This window comes from Nyctibius grandis, chromosome 5 (assembly GCF_013368605.1).
Source record: "Nyctibius grandis isolate bNycGra1 chromosome 5, bNycGra1.pri, whole genome shotgun sequence".
In the NCBI taxonomy this organism is placed as follows: Eukaryota; Metazoa; Chordata; class Aves; order Nyctibiiformes; family Nyctibiidae; genus Nyctibius; species Nyctibius grandis.
In genome coordinates, this window is record NC_090662.1 from 36918515 (window position 1) to 36943672 (window position 25158).

Below are 25158 nucleotides of genomic sequence, written 5' to 3' on the forward strand. Positions count from 1 at the left end.
CCAATTTTGTGGACGGGAAAGTAATTTGTTTTCACAGACACTAAGAGGAGATACTTCTCCAGGTGTCCTGCAGAGGTGCGTGTACCGGTACCCCTTGCTCCTGATCCCTGCTCATGCGGTTAGCATAACTAACGCCATTTTATAAGGCAAGCAGCCGTTCTCTGTGACTGAGCAGGTCATGTATTCATTCCCCTTCCCACACTATCAGGCCCTGAAGGTCCTGTGAACAAAGTAGACAAACCAAACAGATTTCTTCTTCCCCTCCCTATTGGCCTCAAGACTCCTGGGCACCAGTGCGATTACTCCCTTCCTCACTAGCCTTGAAGGTCACAGAATCACAGAATCACAGAATGTTAGGGATTGGAAGGGACCTCGAAAGATCATCTAGTCCAATCCCCCTGCCGGGGCAGGATTGCCTAGACCATATCACACAGGAACGCGTCCAGGTGGGCTTTGAACGTCTCCAGAGAAGGAGACTCCACAACCTCTCTGGGCAGCCTGTTCCAGTGTTCGGTTACCCTCACCGTAAAGAAGTTTTTCCTCATATTTATGTGGAACCTCCTGTGTTCCAGCTTGCACCCATTGCCCCTTGTCCTGTCAAGGGATGTCACTGAGAAGAGCCTGGCTCCATCCTCATGACACTTGCCCTTTACATATTTATAAACATTAATGAGGTCACCCCTCAGTCTCCTCTTCTCTAAGCTAAAGAGACCCAGCTCCCTCAACCTCTCCTCATAAGGGAGATGTTCCACTCCCTTAATCATCTTTGTGGCTCTGCGCTGGACTCTCTCTAGCAGTTCCCTGTCCTTCTTGAACTGAGGGGCCCAGAACTGGACACAATACTCCAGATGCGGCCTCACCAGGGCAGAGTAGAGGGGGAGGAGAACCTCTCTTGACCTGCTGACCACACCCCTTCTAATACACCCCAGGATGCCATTGGCCTTCTTGGCCACAAGGGCACACTGCTAGCTCATGGTCATCCTGTTGTCCACTAGGACCCCCAGGTCCCTTTCCCCTACGCTGCTCTCCAACAGGTCTGCCCCCAACTTGTACTGGTACATGGGGTTGTTCTTGCCCAGATGCAGGACTCTACACTTGCCCTTGTTATATTTCATTAAATTTCTCCCCGCCCAACTCTCCAGCCTGTCCAGGTCCCTCTGAATGGCTGCGCAGCCTTCCGGCGCGTCAGCCACTCCTCCCAGTTTTGTGTCACCAGCGAACTTGCTGACAGTGCACTCTATTCCCTCATCCAAGTCATTAATGAGTATATTGAATAGTACTGGTCCCAGTACCGACCCTTGAGGGACTCCGCTAGACACAGGCCTCCAGCTGGACTCTGTCCCATTGACCACCACTCTCTGGTCCCAGGCACCCATCCCACCAGGTGGTGGTGATGACCCTGTCATAGAAGAGGGAAGCCTAACAGCACCCAGAGGTGTCCATAAAATCAAGCAGTTACAAGATCTATGTGGGGAACTTTGACTGGAGCTGCTGCTGGGCAGTGAGACCTGGGACCCCCCAGGTGACCAGGGATGCCCCCACCATCCTCTGCTTCTTCCAAGGATTGAGGGAGTGACTTGTATTCTTTTATATGATTTTTGAGTCTAGATTATGATTGTTATACTGATACAGCAAACCATGTAGTGAGATTTGACCCGATCTGCAATGGGTCCAGGTGATTAGAAATTATAAGTTAAATTGTATTATAAATTCTGTATTATGCTGATTATAGAATGTACTACATTGACTCTGCTTGTAGAAAACCTGTGCCATTCTAATAATAAATTCTCTGCTATACTAATCATAATACCCTGTTAAGAAAATAAAGCCTTAATTGTAACTGCAATCTAGTACCATCATCATTCTGCCAAGGATCCCTAAAAGACCCTGTCTGTCTCCTCAGTGTCGGGTGACAGTGCGGCACCCTACGAAACCCTAAATTGCCACCGTGGGGTCGGTGTGGCTGGAGTTAAGAGGAGGAAGAGGTGCTGAGGTGCTGCATGCAGCCAGCATTGCCCAGACCATCCTGAACCAGGCGACGAGCTCTGTTGGTGCACCATTCTGGGCTACCGGATTTTCATTTAAGTGTCTTTCAACACTTGATACTGAATTCACCATACTGCAAAATTAAACACTTCTGTGCAGGGAAACATGGAACAAACAGCTTTGCTTTCTCTGCACCCTTTTCTTGTTGTGTGTCCTTGATATATCCACATTTAGGAACTTAACTGTCACCAGAACAAGATTTGCCTCCTGCTGCGTCAGTATCCTTGGGATTTATGATGCTTCTGATTTGGATGAGCTGTTATTTTCTCCCAAATCCTCTCTTCAGCAAATATTTTAGTTTGTATAAAGCATTCTTTCAGCTTTTCATCTCTTGAAGGTTTATGCACAATTAAGTCTCTGGCATCTTCGTTAATGCACAGATGGTTCTTAGGCTGCCCTGGCTAATGCATCAGCCATCGTACGTGTTACATACCTAACCCAGGGGCTGTCACCAAGTGTCAGAGACCCTTTTTGCTGTAGGTAAATTAATGTGGCTCTTCTTAAATTAAAGCTGACAAACAATATGCTGAACATGAAGAGCAGCACTGCTTATCCTTTCCCACAGCTGGGAACATCTACTGGCCAGGGATGCATAGTTCAAACTGTGACTCAAGACTGTGCATCATTTGAGTACATCCAAAGGTATTCAGGCTGGTAATATAACAGTGAACTCATAAAGACAGAGCTCTATCAAACTTCCCTGCTACCCCGCTTGTGGCCTAATTACTAGCAATATATGCTAGCACAGCTTCTAAGTGCACACCAAAATCATGTAGTTGTAATGCTGCTGACTTGGCTTCCACAGCTGATGCCCTGGGCCCTGTGTATTTAACATTTTGTGTACTACATACACGTTTTCAGTTTATCCCTTAAACCTGGGCATAGCTGGCAAATGCATGTAGTATTTTTGCTGATTTTGTTGTAATTTTGACTCCTACCCATTGGTCTGCTTTGACTTCCTTTATATCAATAAAAAACAGCTATAGGCTTCTCCTGTATTTTTAAAACTACTAACTTCAGCAACTAATTTTCTGCAAAATATAGACATCTTTGCCAGGTTTACCAGCCCTAAGGCAGTTGGAATAGACGGCTGAACCTCCACCACTGTTTTAAGAAGAAGCAACCACTTCTAAGATTAACTGATCCAAAATTAACTTTCTGAAGCTCACCATGTAGGTATTTCATCCTCATGGAATAAAATCTCAACCTGGTCTGGTGTAGATTCAGGGCATGTGCTTTTTTTTTCCATGTCTGTTTAAAGCCCATCTCTTCAATGCAGGCAGCAGAGTGTGAACGGTTTGAAAAAGACATTCCAGCTCTCTTGAAACACCCCGCAGGCAATTTGTACAGGCAAGAGCACAGAGAAGAGTTTTGTCTCTTTTGGATTTGTAAGCGCTGCTGGGAACATCTGTGGACTTTGCCTTCTTCTATCGTTCATGGAGATCATGTGTCATTTTAGATTTTGTCAGAGTTATGATAGAAGTAACTAGTCTGCTCCCCCCTGCTTCTCCTCATCCCTCTGCAGCCAGTCCCTGCTTAATAATTACAAAAGTAACAGATTTGTAGATACTATTGTTATTGTCACCTGGTATTAAAGTTCCATGAAAATTATCGTTAAAGAACTAACACATGATAAAGACAACACTTGAGTAATATTGCTCGAATATAAAGCGACCGTGGGACTTTCCATTATAATATTATCGACAAAATAAACAGCTTCTGCAGAACTGGTATCTTCTGTGGCCAACAAACTCATCATTTCCTTCTGGATGGGGCTTGAAGAACACTAGTCTGATTTGATAAATTGATCTGAAGTACTTTCTTTCGAGTTAGTCCTACATTAAAATAGACTGGGCTTGTTCTCCAGCCTCTCATCTCCTATTACAAGCTGGGCTCCTCATCCACCCCACGTTTACCACATCACACTGCACGTTTTTCTCCATTTATGCTGTGTGATTTGTATGGGAGGGCAAAGTCAAACATGTGAACTTGGCTACTGGGCTCCCAAATCACAAGATACATAGCACTGCACCCATCTTTTTTACAGGGTGCTTCCCAGCACCTGCCTCCCAGCCCCAGGATGGCTTGCCCAGAAAGCTCAGTGGTGGGGGATGTGGGGTCCGCCTGATCCGGAGGCTGTGCTGCATTTACTATGGCAGGCAACTTAACCTGCAAGTCCAGACAAGAAGGTTGCCTCGGGACCACACTCAGGAGGTGGTACAGGTGTACCACATGACAGCCCAAGTTTTCCACAAATGAACTTAAGTATTACTGAACTTAAATTAAAAAAAAATTAAGAGTAGGGGGAAGGTAATCCAATGGATTCAACAGAAACAAATTTTCCCAAGATTTTGCTTTTTATAAACATTTTTTCATTTCAGGGTGTTTTTTCCCCCTATAGCATATGAAAAGGAACATATGTTGGAACACTGGAATTTCTAGTTAAAGCGTGACATGCATCTGCTCTGCTTAATAGATGTGCTTAGAAAATGAGCTATTCGTTGTCACAGAATGCTGTATATTTGACCTTTATAAATATGACATGAATGAAGTGAAACCACTGTTTACTCCAGCCTCTCCCAGCCCTCCCAAGGACTAGAGGCCACTGTGACAGGTGCTGTGGAAATGTGCAGTAGGACCGTCTGGGCCACCAAAGCCTTGTGACTCCCTGACAAGCATGAAATCCATTTGAGCTGTTTGTTGTCTTCATTGCAAACACTTTACTCATCATTAAAAGACATAAACTGTTCTTATATGTTTCTGCTTTCCTGTTGTGCTTCCTACATCACAGCTGAGTATGAGCAGCTTATAAAAAACTTTTCAGATACATTAATAAAATATCCTGTCCAAAAAATAATCAGCTGATCCTTGTGATTCATGAAGCCTCATGGCTGGCTTGGGAGAATTTCTTCATCTAATTATTTTCCTGGTTTGATTTAGTGCAAAGTAGAAACTCAGTCCTATTGATAAAGTGGTTTTAAAAAGACCATGATTAACTATGGTTTCCAAATTTAATTTATTAGAAGACTTAAATGAGAAATGTTTGATTAAGGTGATATCCCTGAGCAGAGTTAGCCAAAAACCATTTAGCCATCTCAGATATGTTTAAACATAAATAAATTAAAGTGATACTTGACAATGCCTTAAACATTAGTTAAGGAAAGCTAGTTTTGCCGAGACAGCAGAACTTTATCCTTAGGCAGCTTCTTAAACTGAGCTCTAGCTTGAGCAACAGCAAAGATTTCCAGGGCAGGCAGGAACAAGAAATGCAGAAGAAACCTTGGTCTGGCTTATACTATGAAACTTGGACCAGATCTGGGTATACCTAACAACCTTGTTAACTGAACAAGGGGTGCTGATAACTTACTAGTAGCTGTAAACCAAGACAGGCATTCAGCCAGCATCTTCCTGAGAGCATCGTTGTAGTTATACATGAGGAGCAGGTCATCTAAATACTGGTTTACAGTTATGTGCAGAGATGGCAAAGTTTCATAGCCAGAATACATAGTTAAAAGACACCAAAGCCATGCCTGGACTTGATGCAAGTCTCTTTATTGACATTCCCAGAAGAAATTCAACATCTGCATCCAAAGAAAAACCCCTCACAATACAGCCCCTTCCAAACAACATCCCCTCCCTACATACAACTGCGTATATAAATGCATATTTAGGCTCAGAAAAGCTGGAAATCCAAAGTAAACTAGAGAATTCTTGTCCAAGATCAAGAAATATTTGGGGTTTAAAACCAGACCTGGAATCAGCTTCTCCCTGGTCTACCTTCCCCAAAAGACCCTTAAAAACTTGAGCTTGAAAAATTACTAACTGGGAGAAAAGAAATGTTTGAAATGAAATACAGAGTGCAAAATCAAACAGGTTGAAACAACAAAAAAAAAAGTTAGTTGAAAATTACAGATCTAATCTAAAGCTCAAGTGAAATCAACAGAAAAAGTCCCACTGATTTTGACGGACTTTGGAGTTTCACAAGGCCTCGCACCGTGTGCCAGGCAGCACAAAATTATTTCTTCCGTATGCCTGTTAACCTCTTATTCCACAGAGACAGGGCATTTGCCAAAAGTCATAGAAAGGGAATAACCACCTCCGTTCAGGATGTGTTTGGTGCAGGGTACAGAGCAGGGTCTGCCCGCTGGCTCGTCACCCGTGTCGGCACGGAGGTGCCATGCACAGGGCAGTGGCCACAGGTGGCTCAACCCCATCCCCAGGGGACACCGACGGGGCTGCGCTGGTGCCAGCGTGCTGCTGCGCTGGAAGCTGCGGTCAGTGCGAGCTGCATCGAAGCTCTTCATTTAGACATGGAGGGGAACATGAACACACCAGGATATACAGGGCAAAATACTCAGGCATGGGATGCATGAGTAAGTAGCCGTCCCATGAGCGCCCCAGCAGAGGGATAATAGACAACCGTAATGGACTACATCCTACAATCAAATGATGCTCTGCAGAGGAAAAACATTATCCATAAGGGAATGGAAAATCGTGGAATATGTTCATCTGCCCTAAGAGCCAGGACACTAATCAGAAATTCTGTCTGAGTGTCTGACGCTCTTTCCTCACCCCACATTTCTTCTTCCCTTTGCAGGCAGTCTGGATCAGACCCAGACCTTGCCACACTTACTACACCCTAACTCCACAAAGCACATCGTGACTGCTGAGGATCAGGCACATACGGCAAGCTCCTTCCCCACCCTCCATAAACATTCACTGGAAAATGAAGCGCTAACAGGGATTTTCCCCGTAACCGTTACTGGTGACACCAGCCAAAGCGCTGGGGAGGCACAGCCAGTCCAGTACAGCCACTCCTTCTCCTCTCAAGGATATAAATCCTCAGCAGGCTCCAGGGAGTGAATTTACTACTGTGAGCCCCTGAGCTCCTCGCCTTACGAAGTGAGCCAGCAGGAAAGCAAGCAGGTTCATACTGGAACTGTTTTGTTTTGGCAAAGTTGGGGGGCTTTTTTCTTGCTCTTGCCTTTTTTTCTTTTTTTTCTTTTTTTTTCTTTTTTTTTTTTTTTTACAGAAGTGGTTTGTGTTTCGTTTTGGCACTTTCCATCAAAGCAGTTGCATCAGAAAATTCCTGACCAGCTCTAATCTTCATCAGTGCAGCTGCGCTGCGGTCGCACCACTACACAGCACAGCTGGTGACCGCCCCAGGACTTCCCCTGGGCGGGCAACGTGGGGGCAGGCTGGCACCCTCCTGCCAGGGGTGGCTCGCCCCTGCCGCCAGCCACGGCCCCCTGCTCGGTCCAGGGGTACGGCAGGCTCATTTTGCTACGTGCATGCTACGGGCAGCGCCGGGTGCTTATTCCCATGCCCGCTGCCAAGCTCCCTGTCCACCCACGCGGCTGCGAAAGCCACACAACTCTACCCTCACTTGGGAAAAAAACAGCTCTTAACTGTGTTTTTACACTAGAAAGTGAGTTTTTCTGGGTAGCCAGAGAAGCTGCTGCCAAAAGGAAGAAAGGGCAAGAGAACAGGTTTCTAAAGACCATAAACACAGGCAGCAGCAGCCCAGCAGTGAAGGAGCGGGATGATATGCTGGCAGAGGCTTCCCAGCAGCACCGGTGCAGGCAGGGCTGGATCCCTGCGCAGGCACCGTCCGGCCGACGTGCTCCACCTGCCTTTGCAATATTTGAACAGGAAGTTTGATCAAAAAACAGCTCCTTGTTTTACAGCTCACAAAACCCAAACAGGGTCCGTCAGCAGGTCTTTGCTGTACACAGGACAGCTCAGCACCTCTTGGAGGGCAGTCGGAAGGCCTGAAGAGCCGCTCTCAGGTGGAACAGGCCGCTCTTTGAAATGACTGTACAGCTTATAGGAAAACCCCACAGCCCAGTTTAAACAAACGTAATGATTTTCACCAATATTGATAAATAGGTGTATTTTTTAAACTTGACCTGAGTCAGGTATACGTCTCTGTTTTACCTGTTTCTTGCCATCCCTGCCTCAGGGAGCGAGAGCCACTGCCCGGTTTACCTTGCCAAATTGCGAATGTGGACCAGGACTACATTTGCTGCCAACAATGCCAGCTGTAAATCCCCAGGAGCTTGGGTGCATGGAGGTGGCCAGGCAGGCTAAAATTGTCATATCAGAGATAAAAGGTCAACAAAGTGACCTGCCCCAAATTATGCTGTTGGTCTAATTGTATTAATTATTATTACTTCTTTGCTGTGTGCAAGCAGATATTTCAAAATGTTGGCTTTTTGCTACATTATATGTTTGTGCATTTTATTAGACTAATTTGAAAGATTCAAAACGATGAATAAATTGCCACTGTTTGCTTTATCTGCTGTTGCAGCCTATGCCCAACAGATGTCACATACAAAATTCAAATTACATCTTCAAATGGAGCATGACTTGGTAATGAATTATTCAAGACATATACTGAAAATTAGAATGCTGTTTTTAAACAGTGTGTTTCTTAGCACAGGCAACGTCAGTGGAAAAATACTCACCTATTTATCTGGCCATTTTCCACCTCTGTGAAATCATTTGAATCATTGCTGATGTTATCATCTTCAGGGACAGTCATATTCTGCAATTCAGTCAGTTCTAATCCAGCTTTGAAAGGCATCCTGGGTGAGGAATTGTAGGTATCCAAGTGTTTCTCCAAATATTAGTGTTTGGTTGCTATCTTGTAAGAAAACTGCAGCCACAGTGTCAGCAACCTAAATAAAACATAGTAAAAAAACCCAAGATGTATACCACCAACAACAGGCAATACCACCAGAAGAAACCAGTGAAACCTGGACAAGAGGGACCATCCCTACCAACCAATTTTGTATTGTTAGAAGGACCTCAGATTATAACTTAAATGCATTTCAGAACAGTGGTAACCTTATATGCCTTAATGAGATCAACTTCACTAACCTTACAAATTTACCCGGTCCCGCAACCAACTGCTGAAGACAATACTTGTATTTACAAACTAGTGAGCAAACCAATCCTATTTGTTTCAGGAAAAAAGATTAACCACCTACAAATTAAGGAATAAAAATGAATTGATTGTCCAAGTCCCATTTTGATATTCGGTGTTCGTCTTCTGCATGTTCTCCATTCTTACTTAAAAACATAAAATATATTGTGTCTGTGCTGTTGCTAAGTGGATGGAACAGAGGCATAGAGTTATCCCAGTACTCTGTTCTACTAATATCTATATTCCAGGTATTTGAATATGTTAAGGTTTTTTGACAAAGAGGATGTGCAGAGGATGCTTTGTGTATGGTTAAACTTATTCTGAACAAGGACAGAAACAGACAAAAACAAATCCCTAAGCTCATGTATCATAGGAAGAAAGAGTAATGTGTATCTTGTGTCAAGCAGTTGTTATCTAGAGACCAGGTGATCTCTCCTCGGATAGATGTGTTGCATAAAAGCGCCGAGAATAACCCAGAGGCAGACCAGACAAATCTGCTACAGTGACATATTTCCTCATCAGCAATGTAAATCAACTGAAAGACCCATATTTTTCAGAGTCTGACCACTCTCGGCTGAGCTACAACTCCAACGAGGTGCTAAGGCAACAGGATGTTATTCACAAACAAGCTCCTACACCACCACTCTCTCAATTCTCACTTTGTGAATTAATTTCCTGCAGTATGCTAAACAACTATTCACCCTGGGGTACGTGGCGAATGCTCAAATGCCAGATTAATTTGGGGATATTTTCAGATTCTCAGAGCTACCTCAAAACCACCAAAATGCTCTTATGCAACCAAAGAAGCAGGAGCATCCCCAGCTCTTGCAGGTCACTGCGTTGAGGCGGGAGGCCGTAGTTCCCTTGCTCAGTTATGGCATCTGCCTGTTTCAAATTAAGTTTACAGAACCCAATACTTCTGGTTTGTACCACATCCCCACCACACAGAAAAGGGCTTTGCAAATGAGCATTTTTTTTCCCCCCTGTAAATACTTTCTCAGAAAAGTAATTTTATCTGGAAGTTTACATGTGCTCTTAATGTTTCCTCAAGAGCCCAAACTGTCCAAATTTCAGGTGCAAAGTTTAAAGGTGAGCCTCGAGGCTTACAGTAGGGCAGAATCTGCTCTTTTCTGCTGAAGGAGCAAACTATGCATATGGTTATGGTGGCAAACAGGACCTGGCACAGCCTGGTGCGAGGACGGGGAGGGATGTGAGCTGGGTCCTTTTCAACTCCCCTACAGACGAGATTTCCACTACAGATACCAGGGGAGCAACTGCTTGGGTATTAAAATGTTAGCACAATTAAAAAACATAAATGGATTTAGGCTGCTGATAAATAAATGCAGACTGGCAAGCAGAGGGTGGTTTTAGCAGTGACATTCTGGAACAGTCTTCCCAGAGGCTGCGGGGATAAAATAGTCTACCTATTTTGGAAGAGAAGCATGATCTTTTTATAAAAGGATAAAGCCACAGGAGACGGTGACTGCTGAGGTGGCAAGGACTGAGACCGCTGAATCCTGAAGCTTCTTGTCACCATGAGTTCCTCAAATAACAATTCCTTAATAGATGTGACAACCTCTGTATCGAGATCTGTATCCCCTGGCATTTAAAAACCCGTGTACAGGTTCATCTAAGATTCAAGCAGAGCAGCTTTCCCTTTGGGTGCTATTTTGCATCATGATCCCCCAGAAGGATTTTCAGGACCGCCTTGACATTGCCTGTGCTTAATAAATTCCCCATTAAGTGTTTCAAAAGCAAGTGCTGAAATTAGCACTCGTGTGAGGTAACTAGTGTGCTGGAGAGCAGGCGTCACACCTCACTGACGTGCAGCTCCTGCTTCCTCATTCTGCCCCTCCATAGCTGAAACGCTGCTCTGATTCTACAGAAAATTGATTGAATGAAGACAGAGCAAAATCTTAGTGCAAGCAGTGCCAGCTGAAGCACCAGCAATCATTCCAGCGGACCCCAGGTTTCAGGCAGACAAGTTGCTCCTGAAGCAGCATGACAGCAGGCACATCTTTGAATCTGCCTCAGGTTCTTGCTAGGTTAAGTGATTTACTAAAAAAAAAAAACAAACACCAAACAAACCCCTGAAACCAAAAAGTTGTTGCGTGAAATAATGCACTGCACTTCCAAGTATGAGAAAACCTGATCTCAGCGCCAAAACGCGAGGAGGGTGAAGAGAGAGCAGTGGGGCTGGAAACTGAAACTTTCACTGTCACAGCATGAACTCATCGCAAATCTTTGGCAAAGGATAACCACCTCGTCCTTTAGCACCTCCATCTGTAAAATTAAGATGATAATAGCGACAATAGCACTCCGTTTGTGAAGCGCTTGCAGATTCAGAGGGAAAGGGTGACAGAAGTGTAATACCTGGAAAAAAACACTATGCAAACTGCAAATTTTTTGCAAAGATGATAACTTTGCTGTAGACATATACAGAGCAAACCCTTTGTCATTGCTAATCACTCCAGGCACCCTCCATAGTCAGTGGAGTACAGGTGGTCACATGAATTTCAACCCCAAGTCACCTATTTTAAATTTCAAGTTCACGGATGCAACAAATCGCAGAGTCTAAATAAAATCTACCGTCCCAAAGAGTAGGTTCATGTCAACCAGCTTTATTGCCTACAAGTCAGGTGTCCACTCCAGGCTCATCACTTGGCCTCCACAGCGGAGCGTGGTGCTGCCAGAGGACAATCTGCCCCGGCCCACGGGAGGGGTTTGCAGCCACACTGAGCTGCTCTCTGCAAATCCAACAGCTTTGCTCCCAAAGGGAGCTTTGACACTGGGATAACTAGTCTAAGCAAGTTGCCAGCTCAGGTGTAGGCGCTGCTAATGCTGTGGGAAGAAAAAAAGAAATTGCTTCAACAAATAAAAATTCACCATATGTTGATGCTGAGCTATATTGGAAGCAGCATGGTAATATTTTTGCTTCAAGGCCTTTTCATTCAAGAAATATCATGAAATAAACGCAAATAAAAATGCTATGTTGGCAAAAGTTCCTAGACTGAGCTTTATTCCTAATTAGCATCAAAAGGCAGTAAATAATCATCTGAAGAGTGACTAGCAATCCCAGTCACTTCTAGTCACTGTGCCTACTACTCTGCCCAGCCTTCAACCTCCCAAAAAGAAAACTTCCAGATACCTGCCATCAAAACTCTCTCTCCAGACACACATGTAGAAAATCAACAAGAAGAAATAAGAATTTTGCTCTTACTTCAAACTTTTCTACTCAGATGTGCAAACACTCCTCCCTGAGGAAAGAGCTCATGTTCCTGCTAAAGGAACCTCCAAGGTCTGTGTTTGGTAGCTGATCCAGCCCCTCCATTTAGTAGAAAAAACTCTGCTCTGGCCTAGGAGCTTGGCTCTCTCTTTAAACATTCCATGACATGTCTTGTAAAAGCCATTACGGATAATTTATTCATTGTGTGCTCCTTGCAGAATATGGGAAAGATTACAACTGGTCACAGACTTCAGAAGGAGGACTGTGAGATGACACAAGAAGATAAAATGAGTTTATTTTTCTCAAGGACACCGAGACCTTCACAAGCCATTAAAACACATTCCAAGAACCAGGATAATTTTCTCTGCTGCCTTCTGAAACATCAAAAAAAAAAAAAAATCCCTGCAACTCCAGTTTTCTGGACTGTTAAGAATTCCACAACAGCAGTAATGGGCTCAAAAAGTTTGTATTTGAGAAAACATAGTAATAGAGACAATCTAACTTTATTTCTTCTGCTGGCTCAAGGATGAATCCTTTCCGAGCAGTACCTGGAAGAAGTGTAATCTCAGAAAACACTCTGCTAGAAGTTGTGTTTTTAACAGTAAAATCATCACTCCTGGTGGTAATGGTGATGGCTTAATTCACAGGCCATTTTTTTTTCATTCCCTGTAAATGACATAATTCAAAAAGTGCCATCGTAAGACACAAGGCTGCCCAAAAGCTGAGCCAGTATGCAAGAGGCGTTTGGGTGAATGGTCGGGTTGGACACCATCTTGCCCGTCTCTGGGTATGTTTTTTGTCACGTGCCCTTGCACAGTCACTGGGCACTTCATTCACTGCACGCTTCCTGCAGTCAAAAGGTCTTGGGGATGGCAAATATTCAAGACACACTAAGCAATTTTAACTATGGAATTCAAGATAATTTGCTTAAAAGCTGAAATATGACTCAACTTTCTTCTCAAAGGGAGTTTTGCCAAGAACTCCTCTTGGTCGGTTACGAGTCATCAGAATCCAGCACTTGAGTTTCACGCAAGCTGTTTTTATTCCTGCAAAGCCTGAGATGTGATACGTCTGTCTTTGTGCATACTTTTGAAAGTTCTTTCAAAGAAGAGCAATATGACCAGTAAGACTCCGTGGATACAAACAATGAAGCACAGCCTGAAACTCTGCGTACGGACTATTCACTTAAATGACAAAAAGCAATAATAGGCTTTATACGTAACAGTATCACGTTGGGAGGCAGGGAAGCAACTATCCTTTTTGTTCATCATTAGTGACACCTGACAAGTGGAACATAAAGCTCCCGATTTACCCCTCATCTACAGGAAGGACAAAATGGAGATATTAGAGAAGAGCCACCGAGACAACAGAGAGCTTGGAAATTAAAGACCCACTCACATCCACTGAGCACACATCTGCAGTGCTGGAAATGTCATTGCCTCTGGCTCCGCGGTGCTGCCCCTCTGCAGCAGGCTGCAGCCGCGGGAGCGGAGGAAGGAAGCGGGTTCACCCGGCCCCGATAGCGGCCCAGCCCCGGTGGGCTCGAGGGCCCCACGGAGAACCACTGAGGTGCTGGCACGCGCCCGTCCTGCCCACCGGCAACGCCGCCAGGTCCAGGGCAGTGCGGCGGCTGGAAGGCCTTCCAGCTGCTGCAGATGTTTGCTTGGTGGCTGCAAGCCATCACCTTTCATTTCCAGGCTCCTTCTCTCTCACACAGCCCCCACGGCAAGAGGGATGGAAACAGTTAAAAGATAAGGTGAGGGGGAAACAAACAAGTGACAGAAGACTTGAGAAGGAAGCTCAGAAAAGGATGCTATAAAAAAGAAGCGATGAGCACAAATGTGGATTCTCAACCTTTCTCTCAGTACTGCGTGACCTTGCGCTGCAACAGGAAAACGCTCCTGCTCTGCCCCATCGCTCTCCACAGTGCCCTTCCATTCTGCCGTAAAGAAAGGGAAGACAGCCCCAAATTAAGTCTCGACAGGCTACTCAGCTGATCAAAGGCAGGCAAATAAGAAATCATAAAATCCCAGTCTGATTCACCCAGTGATTCATTACTTTAGGCAAAACACTTAAAGATGAGCCATAAAGGAAAATGGTTTTAAGTACATTTTTGTTTTGAGCCCTTCCCAGGCAATTTAGGGAAGGCATTTGGCAGAGGAATATAGTCACATTTTTTCCTAACTATATTTCTCTGTGAAATCCTCTCAAGAGCCTCAGTTTTGCTGAAGAGATCCCAGAATGCACTGCCACAAATGAACAAAATCTTGTCTTCCACATAAAGTGGAAGCCCTCTACGAGTGGGGCTTTATGGGTTACAGCAACGAAACAGACCATCCAGATGTATTTGTAGGGGCTAAATAGCAGCTCTGAAAATTGTTATTTAAAATAAATTTTGTACTACAGAAGGAAGAACCCTTTGCATAAGTTCATATGTAATTCACTTTTCCTTCTGCCCTAGTTTACAAGTCATTCCTTTGCTTCAATTTTCTTGACTGTAAGAGACTCAGAGTGATATTTACCTGATAAGCTTACACAAATATTATGAGAGTTAACTGCAAAAGGGCTGTGAAACATTTTCAACATCAAAAAGCTGCCATTTTTCCCAAGAGTGGCCGCTCAAACTTCTTGAATTGGATTAAGGTCACATAAATACCTATCAGAAAGAAAATCGAATTCAGGCTTAGAATATTTAAATATTCGCACAACATCTCATTTGCCTTCACAATACAAACTTTTAAAGTGGTGGCTATTGTCACGCTATGTGCTAAGCACGTTTCTACAGAAATGAGCAAGCTGAGAAAAAGACGGGAGAACACGGGAGGAAGGAGAGTCCCATTTCTGCCCAGTCACCACTCTTCCCCTGGTAAAGAACAAACACCCAAACCAGAAAACCCCGATGAAATGTAGGACAGAGACCCAAGATGAGCAGCCTGCAGGCAGACTGGCTGAGAGACCCCTGCATCCCCTTCCATTCTTTAAAACCCTTGTAAAAAGCAGGATTTGGACACGAAAGACAATTGATCCTCCATGTTCTACGGCAGTCTGCAGAAAGCCTCGAACAACTCATAGGATAATCCTCTGCACAGGGGTACATGGAGCGTGGCGCTCGCTGCCAACACGTCTCCCGTCCTCACCCAGGCTGGAGACCGCCATTGGTCCAACTACAGCACAAATAGTCTCAAGTGACAAGCCAGAGGATGCTGCAGCGTGCTTCAGTGAAGTGCTCTCTCTATGGTGCCTCTTAAAAAAAAAAAACCTTCCAAAAAGGCAAAGTCAAATAGGAGTCATTCAGTACGACAGTGAAGCAGATCCCATTTTAGTCAGTAAATTTCCACGGAGCCACAGCAGAAGGCCTCTGCTCACCAGCAATAAGGCAATTCCTAGATTTCAGACAGGTTTTGCCAGTCGAATTCAGCGCAATTTTGGCATGGGCTCCTAGCCCGGAAAGGGCAGTTATTGATACTCTGTATCCTTCAGCAACAGATGAAATTTCTTTTTACAGGCTTTTTAAACAAAGTTGGTACTTTGGTGGCAAATCAAGTAAAAGTTGGAAGGATACTCTTTCTTTCTCCCTCGGTAGCTGCTTTTACTTCCAATGGAAGACGATTAGACTCAGAATGCATTTTTTTTTCCTTCCAGAATGTATTTTATCAATTAGCAAGGATCTTTTTCTAATACTTTACTTTTAGAACAATGGCTGGCCCGTGTTATTTTGCCTTTCAAGCACGTGTAAAACCCAAACAAACCTAAAGGCGAAGGAAGCATCGCAAAGCAGAGGTTACTATCATTTGGCACAGAAGTGAGTAGAAATGCCCCAAAGCAGTCCCGTGGGACACTGCAGAGCCTAAGGACATGTGGCAGGTTCAGCTGGTGGCACAAGCAAACTGTAGCTTTGCCTTCAATCAAACCAGCTGCCAAACACGGGGTTTATTTCAGTCCTTCTAATGTCACATAAACAAAGCACGGGTTTACACACTCCCTCGTCTCCTCTTTCACGAGGAGGTACATCCTAGCTACAGGTTGCGTTAGAAACTCTGCAAAACAATGGAACAATCCCTCTGCCTTAAGAGCAAGCTGGACATATGTACACGGGAGCAAACGCATACCCAGGCATTCAAACCTGCCCCTTTTTGTTCTCGCCTGTGGCTCATTAAAAGCGAGCAGCTTAGCTGTTACTATGTATTTACGGGCAAACACGCACACGCACACACACGCGTGCGCGCCGTGGGCCCAGCCTTCATTTTCTGAATACCGTCAAACTTCCACCGACCCTGTGGCAGCGCCGGAATTAAGCGAAATGCAGGAAGGTTTCGCAGCAAGGCACGGCTGAACCCGCCGCCGCGCATCTCGCGGGGGCTGCGGCACAGGCGGCCCCGCCGCGCCGTCCCAGCCATCACGCTCGCCAGGGTGAAACCCAGTTTTTTTTTTTTTTTGGTCATGCCAGCGAAAGCTCGTAGCTTCCCGCTGCCCGTTTTTTTTGTTTTCTTGCTGTTTTTCTCCACGCACGCCGCAGCAGCTCGCTACGGCAGCATCCCGGCGGCCAGCCCCCCCCTCCCCGCCCCGCCGCGCGCCCCAGCCGCGGAGAGATGCCGCATGGCCGGCTCCGGTCCCCCCCCGTCCCCTCCCACGCCGCAAGGATGCCGCGGGGCTCCCCCATCCCCTCCCCGACTCGCTGCGCGCATTTTTAGGGTTTGAAACCCTCCGCGTCCGGGGGCAAGGAGGCATTTTGGGGTGGGGGGTGCGGAGGGCTGCGCACACGGCAGAGACAAAGCGCGGCCCGCGGCGGGCTCCGGACCGCGCTGCGCGGCCGCAGCGCGGAGACAAAGGCTGCGCGGGGAGCCGCGGCCCCGTCCCCCCCCGATTGCATCAGCTGCTGCCTACCTTCCCGAGGAGCCGCGGGGATCCCCCGAGGTATAATCCACCCTCTCCGGCGGGAGCCGCCCGCAGCAGCCCGACAAATAATTGCAGTGATAATAATAAAATAAATTTTTTTAAAAAAAGAAAAAGGGGCAAGGACGGGGGGAAATTAAATTGGCGAAACGAAGACGGCGAGGAAGATGCCGCTCCTCCTCCTCCTGCCGCGGGTGTGTGCATGTGGAGGTGGGCGGGCAGGCGGGAGCGCGCCGGGCGCGCCGCCGCGGCCGGGGCCGGGGCCGGGGCCGGGGCCGGGGCCGCGGCCGCGGCCGCGCAGCCCGGTGCTGGGGGGCGCGGAGCCCCGCGGAGCCCCCGCGGCGCCGCCCCCCCGGGGCCGCCCGCTCGCACGTGGCCTGGGCAGGGGACCCGGGGGCTCCCCGGCACCCGCCGCTCCCCGGCCGCATGGACGTTCAGCCTCTTTCTTTTTTAAAAAACAATTTTAAACTCTTTTTACAACAACAAAAAATACTTTTCTCCCTCTTTTCACGCCACGGCTTGCCACAGGAGAGCCCCTCCTGGGAGGCAGGCTGGATTTTTGTGGCGTTTTCCCTGAAATGGCCACGGAGGGTCTGGCATCACCATGTTACCCAATTTCCTGTTTCGTCATGCAAAATGTATATGCTGAAAACGCTGCCATTTGTGTGAGAGGTCACAGCATTTCCAACTAGGGCAAGACAGGCTTTTCAGATACAAAGGGGGATTTGATGCACAGGTGATTCGCTGTAGCTTATGATTTCCATACTAAGCTCTATAAAGCATCGTATGAGCTTTAGGCTTGGAAAAAAAAAACTTTTTGAGAACAAACCTGAAGCAAAATGGCCTTGCAGCTGACAATTTGAGACCGCAGTCCTTGGTTTCACCCCACGCAATGCATGACTTGCACGGGGTATCACAAGGTGAAGAGTAAAAGGATTCTGGAGCATGCTGGAGGTCTGGGGACAGCTTGCCTGGCTGTTCACGGAGCGGGGATGGCTGCTGGGAAGCTCTCATGGTAGCTCTGCCAGCAGCTTCTCGAGGTGTTTGCGCTGGAAGATCCCCTTCAGGGTCTCCTAAATGTCAGGCCAAAAAGGCAGATGTCACTCACGAAGAACTGTGGTTTTCAAATTACCATCTTTGCATGTATGAGTTAGATTCCTGTTTTGGTGCTTGTACTGCTTTTTTTTTTTTCACTAGGGTAATTCTTTGAATGTGAAGCACTGTGCAAACAGTAATTTAACTAACACCCATTGCACCCTGCTAGGACAAGAGCCATATCATCCCAGTAATGAGAGTAAGCCAGAGGAAAAGCTAGCTGCCCAAGGTCATTGAGGCAAGGGTTGCTCTTTTAACACTTTCTCATGTGAATAAACCTCTCTGGGGCTCACACCAGCACCCTGTGCAGCCCCATAGAAATTTCAGATTGACAAAGGTTGTGAAAGGTAATTGTTTTTCATAGAATTTGGAAAAAAAATCTTTTTAGCATACCTTAACACAGCTCCACAAAAATAATAGCACTTTTCAGAAATGAAAACTATTTTACTTTGCACTTTTAATATTTCAAATTTCTCCACTCTCCTCAATATCTTTCTGATTTTTTAGCACTGTTGGTTCTGCTTGCCTTGACATTCTGTGAAACCTTGACCAGCATCTTCCAGTTCCAGCTTTTATGATTTCTTGTAAGCTTTTTTTCAATAGGTTTTCATGCCATTCACTCCTTATTGACCTTATTCACTCCTCCTGGGCCTTTCTCTTTATCCTTTTCACATATAATCTCATTCCTAAATCTGGCTTCAGATACACCGAAGGTTCAGGAATTTGCTTTTATATTTCAAGCCCATCGCTTTTCTTCCTCTTGTCCTTCTAGAACTGCCAGTTCTCCTCTTGGATGCCTTTCAATGCGCTTTTATCTAGTCAAAATGGATCCTCTTCTCTTTCCTCTGAAATAGCCCTGAGCCTTTCTCTGACTGTGATAACACCATTCCCATCCTTCTTTTGTTCAGACCTGCAACTTCCAAATGTTCTTTAGATTATATTTCAGCTGCCTAAAATGCATCAACAGCCATGTTCATTTTCAGAACTACACTCTGAAGTGCAATGTTCTTCCAGAGTCTGGAAGATTCCCTTCTCAACTGTCCATGAAAAAATTATACTTATTGACTAGCTTAAGCTGTCTAATGGAAACTGCAGGTACAAACCAAAAAAATATACCTATATAAGTGAACTTAAATCAAGACACCAAGTACTTCTTTGTTTGACTAAATTATCACACCTGTGAGCATTGGGCAAGCTTCTCCATGCACAGTTTATGAATGCTGTTTGATTTGGGGTGCATTTTATTGACAGTGGGGCTTGGTTGGCTTCTTTGCTGTCTTTTGCTTCCAAATTGCAGTGAAGCCTACGAGAGATTCTTGCACCTGGCACAAAGCTGATGACAGAGGGTCATTACATTTGGATGATTACTCGTTCAGATATTTCACGCCTGGGCAAATATACGGCCACAGCCCAGGGGAAAGCGGTTGGCGGAGTTGGAGGTAGCTGTGCCTGAGGCAGGGCGATTCATGACTGGTGTGATGAGCCTGACAGGAGGAGCTGGAGGTGCTTAGAGAGTTCTCTTCACCTCTATTTTAGTACATCCGTCATTGGCATGTCTGAACTTACGTGTTAGTGCTTGTGTGAAAGAGAGGAGAACGAAAGAGAACAGATCAGAAGCGGAAAGCCAGCTGACAGAGAAAAATCCCGTGTTTTGCAGAGAAGCTGCTTGCTGCCCGAAAGTGACCTTGAACATCTTTGTCCAAGAAGGCCACTCTCTGACTGGCCTTCAAGAATGGCCGAGAGTGATGAGGAAGCTCAAGGTGTAGGCAATGGCTATTTTTGCACCTCAGTGCTACATCGACACCTTGTGCTAGTGGAAATAAAAAGCACATAGACTTTGGAGGCTTTTTTTTGTTTGGTTTTAGTTTTTTGGAATGAAGACTTTGTGTCTTCATTCTGCAGAGAGCCCACGAGCTTAGGTCTGATAAGGCAGCGTCTAAGCTATGGGGCTGCTCACAGGACAGGGCAGTACTGGTCCTCTTTTAGGAAGGAGTTAAGACAGTAAGATCCTTCTTCCGCCAAGGCTTCATAGAGACTGTGCACTCAAAAAGTGTCACAGATGTGCTGCAAGGAGGAACAAAGTGCTGCTACCTACTTGGTCTGAAGGTGGTTCAAGCCCAGACATACCACGGGGCTCGCTGAGGTGGGTGAACTCTTCCAGGGTGGTCCAGTGAGCTATTGCACTGCCCGGTGCAACTTTCTTCTTGGAAGTAAAGTAAAATTTTCAACAAATATGGTTTGTCTAGTCTGTGATGCCAGGATTTGCTATCATACAAAAAGAAAGGTTTCCTGGAAATCTACTGTCATGTTAAAAGTGTGCTCGTGCTAGCAGGGTCCCGACATTAATTCTGTGGTATTAGTTGAGAAGGATATTTTGCCTAGCAGCTGAGCAAGGAAAAACATCATTGACTAGGATGCATAATGTATGATCTGTACATGACTGGTCTTGCACGATACTCTGCAAAGAACTGCCCACACTTGTCACAGATTTCGTGAACACTGATAGCATCAACTGTGCTTAAACATGTGTTCAGCTGCCTCCAACTCTGCACGTTGAGACAACGAGGGCTGTGAAATCTTGCATGCATGTCTGTGACTCTGTGATCATGAGATGGTATCATTTCTTAGTTTCCTGGCCAAAGTGTGGTATAAAATTACAATGACTCATCCTGGTTTAATAGGAGGAGTTCTCCTCTGCTCTTCCTCTTTAGAGTCAGGATTTCATGCAACGAACCAGGTAGTTGTGCTTTTTCTCCTTGCCTTCCGCCCTTTTTTCTCTGGTCAGAACAAGTGTTTTGCTGGAATACAAAGGTTTTAAACTTTTTGTATGAGGCTAAGGAAATAGCAGTGACTAAACCAGAGAGACTTGCAAGTATGATAGATGCCTGTAATGACAGTAAAAGCTTCATTTAAACACACTTGAAAAGTATGTGTAACAAAATACTCTTTTGTTTAGTCGCTTTTAAGGCATTGCTTCTTACCGTTAATAGATAGTGCTACAGACCAATTTATATGGTCTGAATGGACCATAAAACTTTCGTCTTTCTGAAATGAGTAGAATTAGACCTCATTGTTTTACAACACAAAGAGGAGATTCTCTCTCCCCCAGAAATGGATATTTTTTGCCATTCCATTTGTATAGAGTAACTTTAAAGTCTTGCTCAGCGTTTTGAGGGATAGTACCTGTTATGTTGGGTTGCCAGAAATGGTCCTGGCAACTTGCAACTCCTAGTTCCAGCATAAGGCATGGCTATAGAAGATGGGATGCAGTTGGAAACATGAAATAATTGATACCTGTTGTGAATGAAATCATACTAAAGATAATTTCTTTAATCTGGGACTGGCCTGCTAGTGCACAGCCCAGTAATTGAATTCTCCTCTGTTAAAAAAAGGTAGATTAAAAGGTACCTATATAAAAGAAAAAAATATGAAAGTTTAATTCAGAAATTGGGTGCCAAATATTATATATCTAAATCCATATCATTAATTAGAAGCATTTAAAGCTGCATGGCCTCTCTCACTCCTGCTTAAATCTGTGGGAGTTGAGGGAACTCAGTATCTGTAGAAATCAGAGTGCATTTACCTCACTGTGTATGAAATTAGATGGTAACCTGTAAGCAGCCAGCTTGCACATACTGACCTTATTGTAATCCAACAATAATGTATCCTGGAGAAGTTATGGGATCATGAAACATCATGAAATGAGTGATGTTGAAGAAAAAGGGGTGAATTCTTATTTTTGACAATTCCTATCTAATAAGATGACATAAGCTTTTCAGGATGGTGGTAAAAAGATGAACTCATTAAATCACCACAGTAAACAACCAACCAGCATAGATTAGTTTTACGTGCAAGAAACTCATAGTAAAAAGTAGAGGACTAGGTTAAAATGAAGTCCTTTGAAAACGTCTTGATTGCTAATATTTTTTAAAAGAGTAAATCAAAGCAAGGCTATTGACATGCCCTAGGGCATGTCAGGAAATATGGCTGAAATACAGTGGAAGTAGTAAGCTTATTTAAAAGCTGAGGGTGTTAACCGGTCTGTAAGACTGGGCAGGTGCCTCATGTGGTGCTCGGTACCCACCCCATTGTTCCCCTGTTATTTACATTAGCTTTTGCAGTTCTTTAAAATGCAGACAAGTTCCTTTTTCATTAAATCTAAATGAAATCAGTGAAAGCAAAATTTAATCCATAATTTACAAGGCTTTGTGTATCATATATTCCGTGAAGTCTTTCCCTAGAGACCGTGACAGTGCTGTAGGCCAAAGCAGTGCTCTGTGCCGTGCCGTGGTTCAGTGGTTATTAAATGTGCATGCATTTAATAATGTGCTTGTGGTGGAGTCAAGTTCTGTAGAAAAAACATTAAACTGATAAAATTAGGCTAACTGGAACTTCATGTTATAAATATAGCAAAACTTCCTGATCTGCCTGAGACAGGGAAGTCCCCAGCACTGCTGGTGTGGCTGCCTCCCCCCAGCCTCCCTTGCAGCATGGAGCTGGTCAACGCCAGTCACACCTCCCTAACATGCTGTCGAGCTCAACCTGCAAATAAGGAAAAAAGGCAAATAGCAGACAAAAATATCAAAGTATACAGCTCTATTAGCAGTCGTGCTTAAAAACATTCTGAGGTACCTGTGCAGTAACCTATTTCCCTCTCTGGTTTTGGGTTTCATATAGCCGCTGTCATTACAGTAATGAAGTGATTAGATCTACTCTGTTGCCTAATTACAGGACTAGAAATGGCATGCATTCCTGCAATCTAGTTAAGTACTCCATATCCGAATCCTCTGATTTCAAGGACAGTGTTTGGGAAATTATCTTTAGAGCACATAATTTTTTTTTTTTAAAGTGCACTTGATCGCAGTGAGGAGTCTATCATATTGTAGGATTATTGATTATTATAAGTACTTTGAACTTAATGTTTTTCACCTCAGAATCTCCTAGTATTTTGCTACAAGGGGCAAGTATTGTTAGTCACACTGCAGATTGAAAACCTGGAGGAAAAATGAGATAATATGGTTTTTATTTAGGAATCCCGTCAAATGGTGGACCGAGACTACCTAGTTCAAGAATAGCTACCCTTTCCTTTAATGTCCTTGAGGGGATCCTACAAGCAAAAGACCTCTTGTTGCATTTCTTTAGGGTGGAAGAGTCTTCCATGCAGGTCCTGGTGATACAGATTTTGGGTACAAAACGAGACTACTCACAGCCTCCAGTTGGATACAGCACATGCGAGTTTTCTTTTCCAGAGAAGCTCCCCTCTCTTTGTACAATAACCAGGAAGTTCTGCGTGGTCATATTAATGATAGGAGCATGGTATTACAAGAGAAAAGACATCTTAAAAGACTTTATGTGTCTGCCTCAATTATCAGTGTATGCCTCTACAGAGGTAGGTCTGCCTTCATGCCAGCTCCTGACATCTTTGGAGATGGAAAGCTGAACCTGCTCCCTACCAGTATCTGTTTTATTGTCTTCCAGCAGCTGTGTATTTGCCCACTTAAAATGCGTTGCAGAGTTGTGGGCTTACATCCTTTTCCTCTCTGGGCTTACGTCCCTATACCATCCTATCTGGGATGCTTGGTGTGACCAGAAGCTGAACATCTGAGTGAACACCACCTGCCTTGTCCTACAGCCTCTTCTGGTAAATGGGGATAGCGGAAGATACTGTTCACTTAGCAATGCATACAGCTAATTGTGTACATTCTTAGAGCAAACAAGATGATGATTATCAGTGGAACATACACAACTCAACCATTGGTTCAGGCTCTTCACACCGGAAAAGGGATCAGTAGTTTTGATTCCCACTGCTTTATCTTATCTTACAAGTCCCTCCTGTTTTACCATCTGTTTCTCATTGCTTAGTCAGAAGATGAAGAAAACAGGTAACATTTTAACAAAGCTGTGTCAGAGGAAAAGTACAATAAAATTTCTAAGGCCCATGTAAAAGTCTAAAAGTTGGTTTAAAAGAAATTATCCTGAGGTAAAGGACAGTAGAAAAAATTCTTAGAAGATCAGAGTGTAACACTTACTTTACCAGTTGACCTGATGTATAAAGATCTGGGTAACCAGAAGGCAGAAGATATATTACAATATGTAGTATATATAAATTTATATATATTACTATTTTATAGCTAAAATTTACAGAGATATATATAGTGTATCTTATATGTTAGCAGATGTCTTCTATATCTCTTATAATAAATAAATTAAAAAAGCCATGCAAATGGGTTTAGAATGTGTATTTGATTCATGAACTTGACTGTAGTTTGTTAGAGTGTTCTTAGTCCAAAATCGTCATTAGAAAACACTGCCTTCCTAAAGCCTTGCCTTGGCAGCAAATCATCACCTGATCTTGCAGATTTTGTGAACTCAAGTACTGAAGTCGCATTGGAAATATTGTTATGGACTGGTGTATGCAAAGCTGCTTGACCCAATACATTTTTATTATTACCATCAGGGCCTAATGCAGTTGTAAAAGGAAGGAGTAAGTGCATTATGTAAATGTGTTCTGAAATATTAATGTTCATCACAAATGCTACCTGGTTCAGGTTATAGATGCTTTTCTAAAAGATTGTTAGCTAAAAATGCTGTTTTCAGAAAGAGTCATGGTGCCGGTTTCACAGAGTCCATCACCCTGCTTCACCCTCCGTGTGCGGTGGCTGCGGGAAGTCGTGTCTTTGTCAATCTCAGGCACTGTTGGGGCTGACTGGAAGATTGTTGAAGTCAACAAAGACAGACAGCTACATAAAGTATAGCCTGGGCTGAAACATTTTCCCAGATTTGGCCCATAATGGGGAGTCGGGGGCGTAACGATGTGAGTAATTGCTTAGAAGTTACAAGGGTCCAGGGGGAAGGAGCAGCCTGGGGAGGAGCATGCCTCCATCATAGGCTGTGGTTGCATAGGTGTCTCTTGTTCTTTGAGCCAGGCTGGGGCACGTGTCCAGGTTAAGAACAACACTTCCTCAAGCCT

The 25158-nt window shown here is 44.6% G+C and overlaps 1 protein-coding gene across 1 annotated transcript in view; it reads right to left on the bottom strand.

The window, feature by feature from the left end:
• SLC38A1 (solute carrier family 38 member 1) overlaps positions 1-17168 on the bottom strand; it is a 37929-nt gene extending 20761 nt beyond the window's left edge. Inside the window, exons 1-2 of the mRNA XM_068401999.1 lie at positions 17085-17168; positions 8514-8726 (exon numbers count right to left, since the gene is read on the bottom strand). Coding sequence (XP_068258100.1) covers positions 8514-8632 — 119 coding nt within the window. The 5' untranslated portion in view covers positions 8633-8726; positions 17085-17168. The remainder of the gene's footprint in view (positions 1-8513; positions 8727-17084) is intronic.
• Between the last annotated feature and the right edge of the window lie 7990 nt (positions 17169-25158).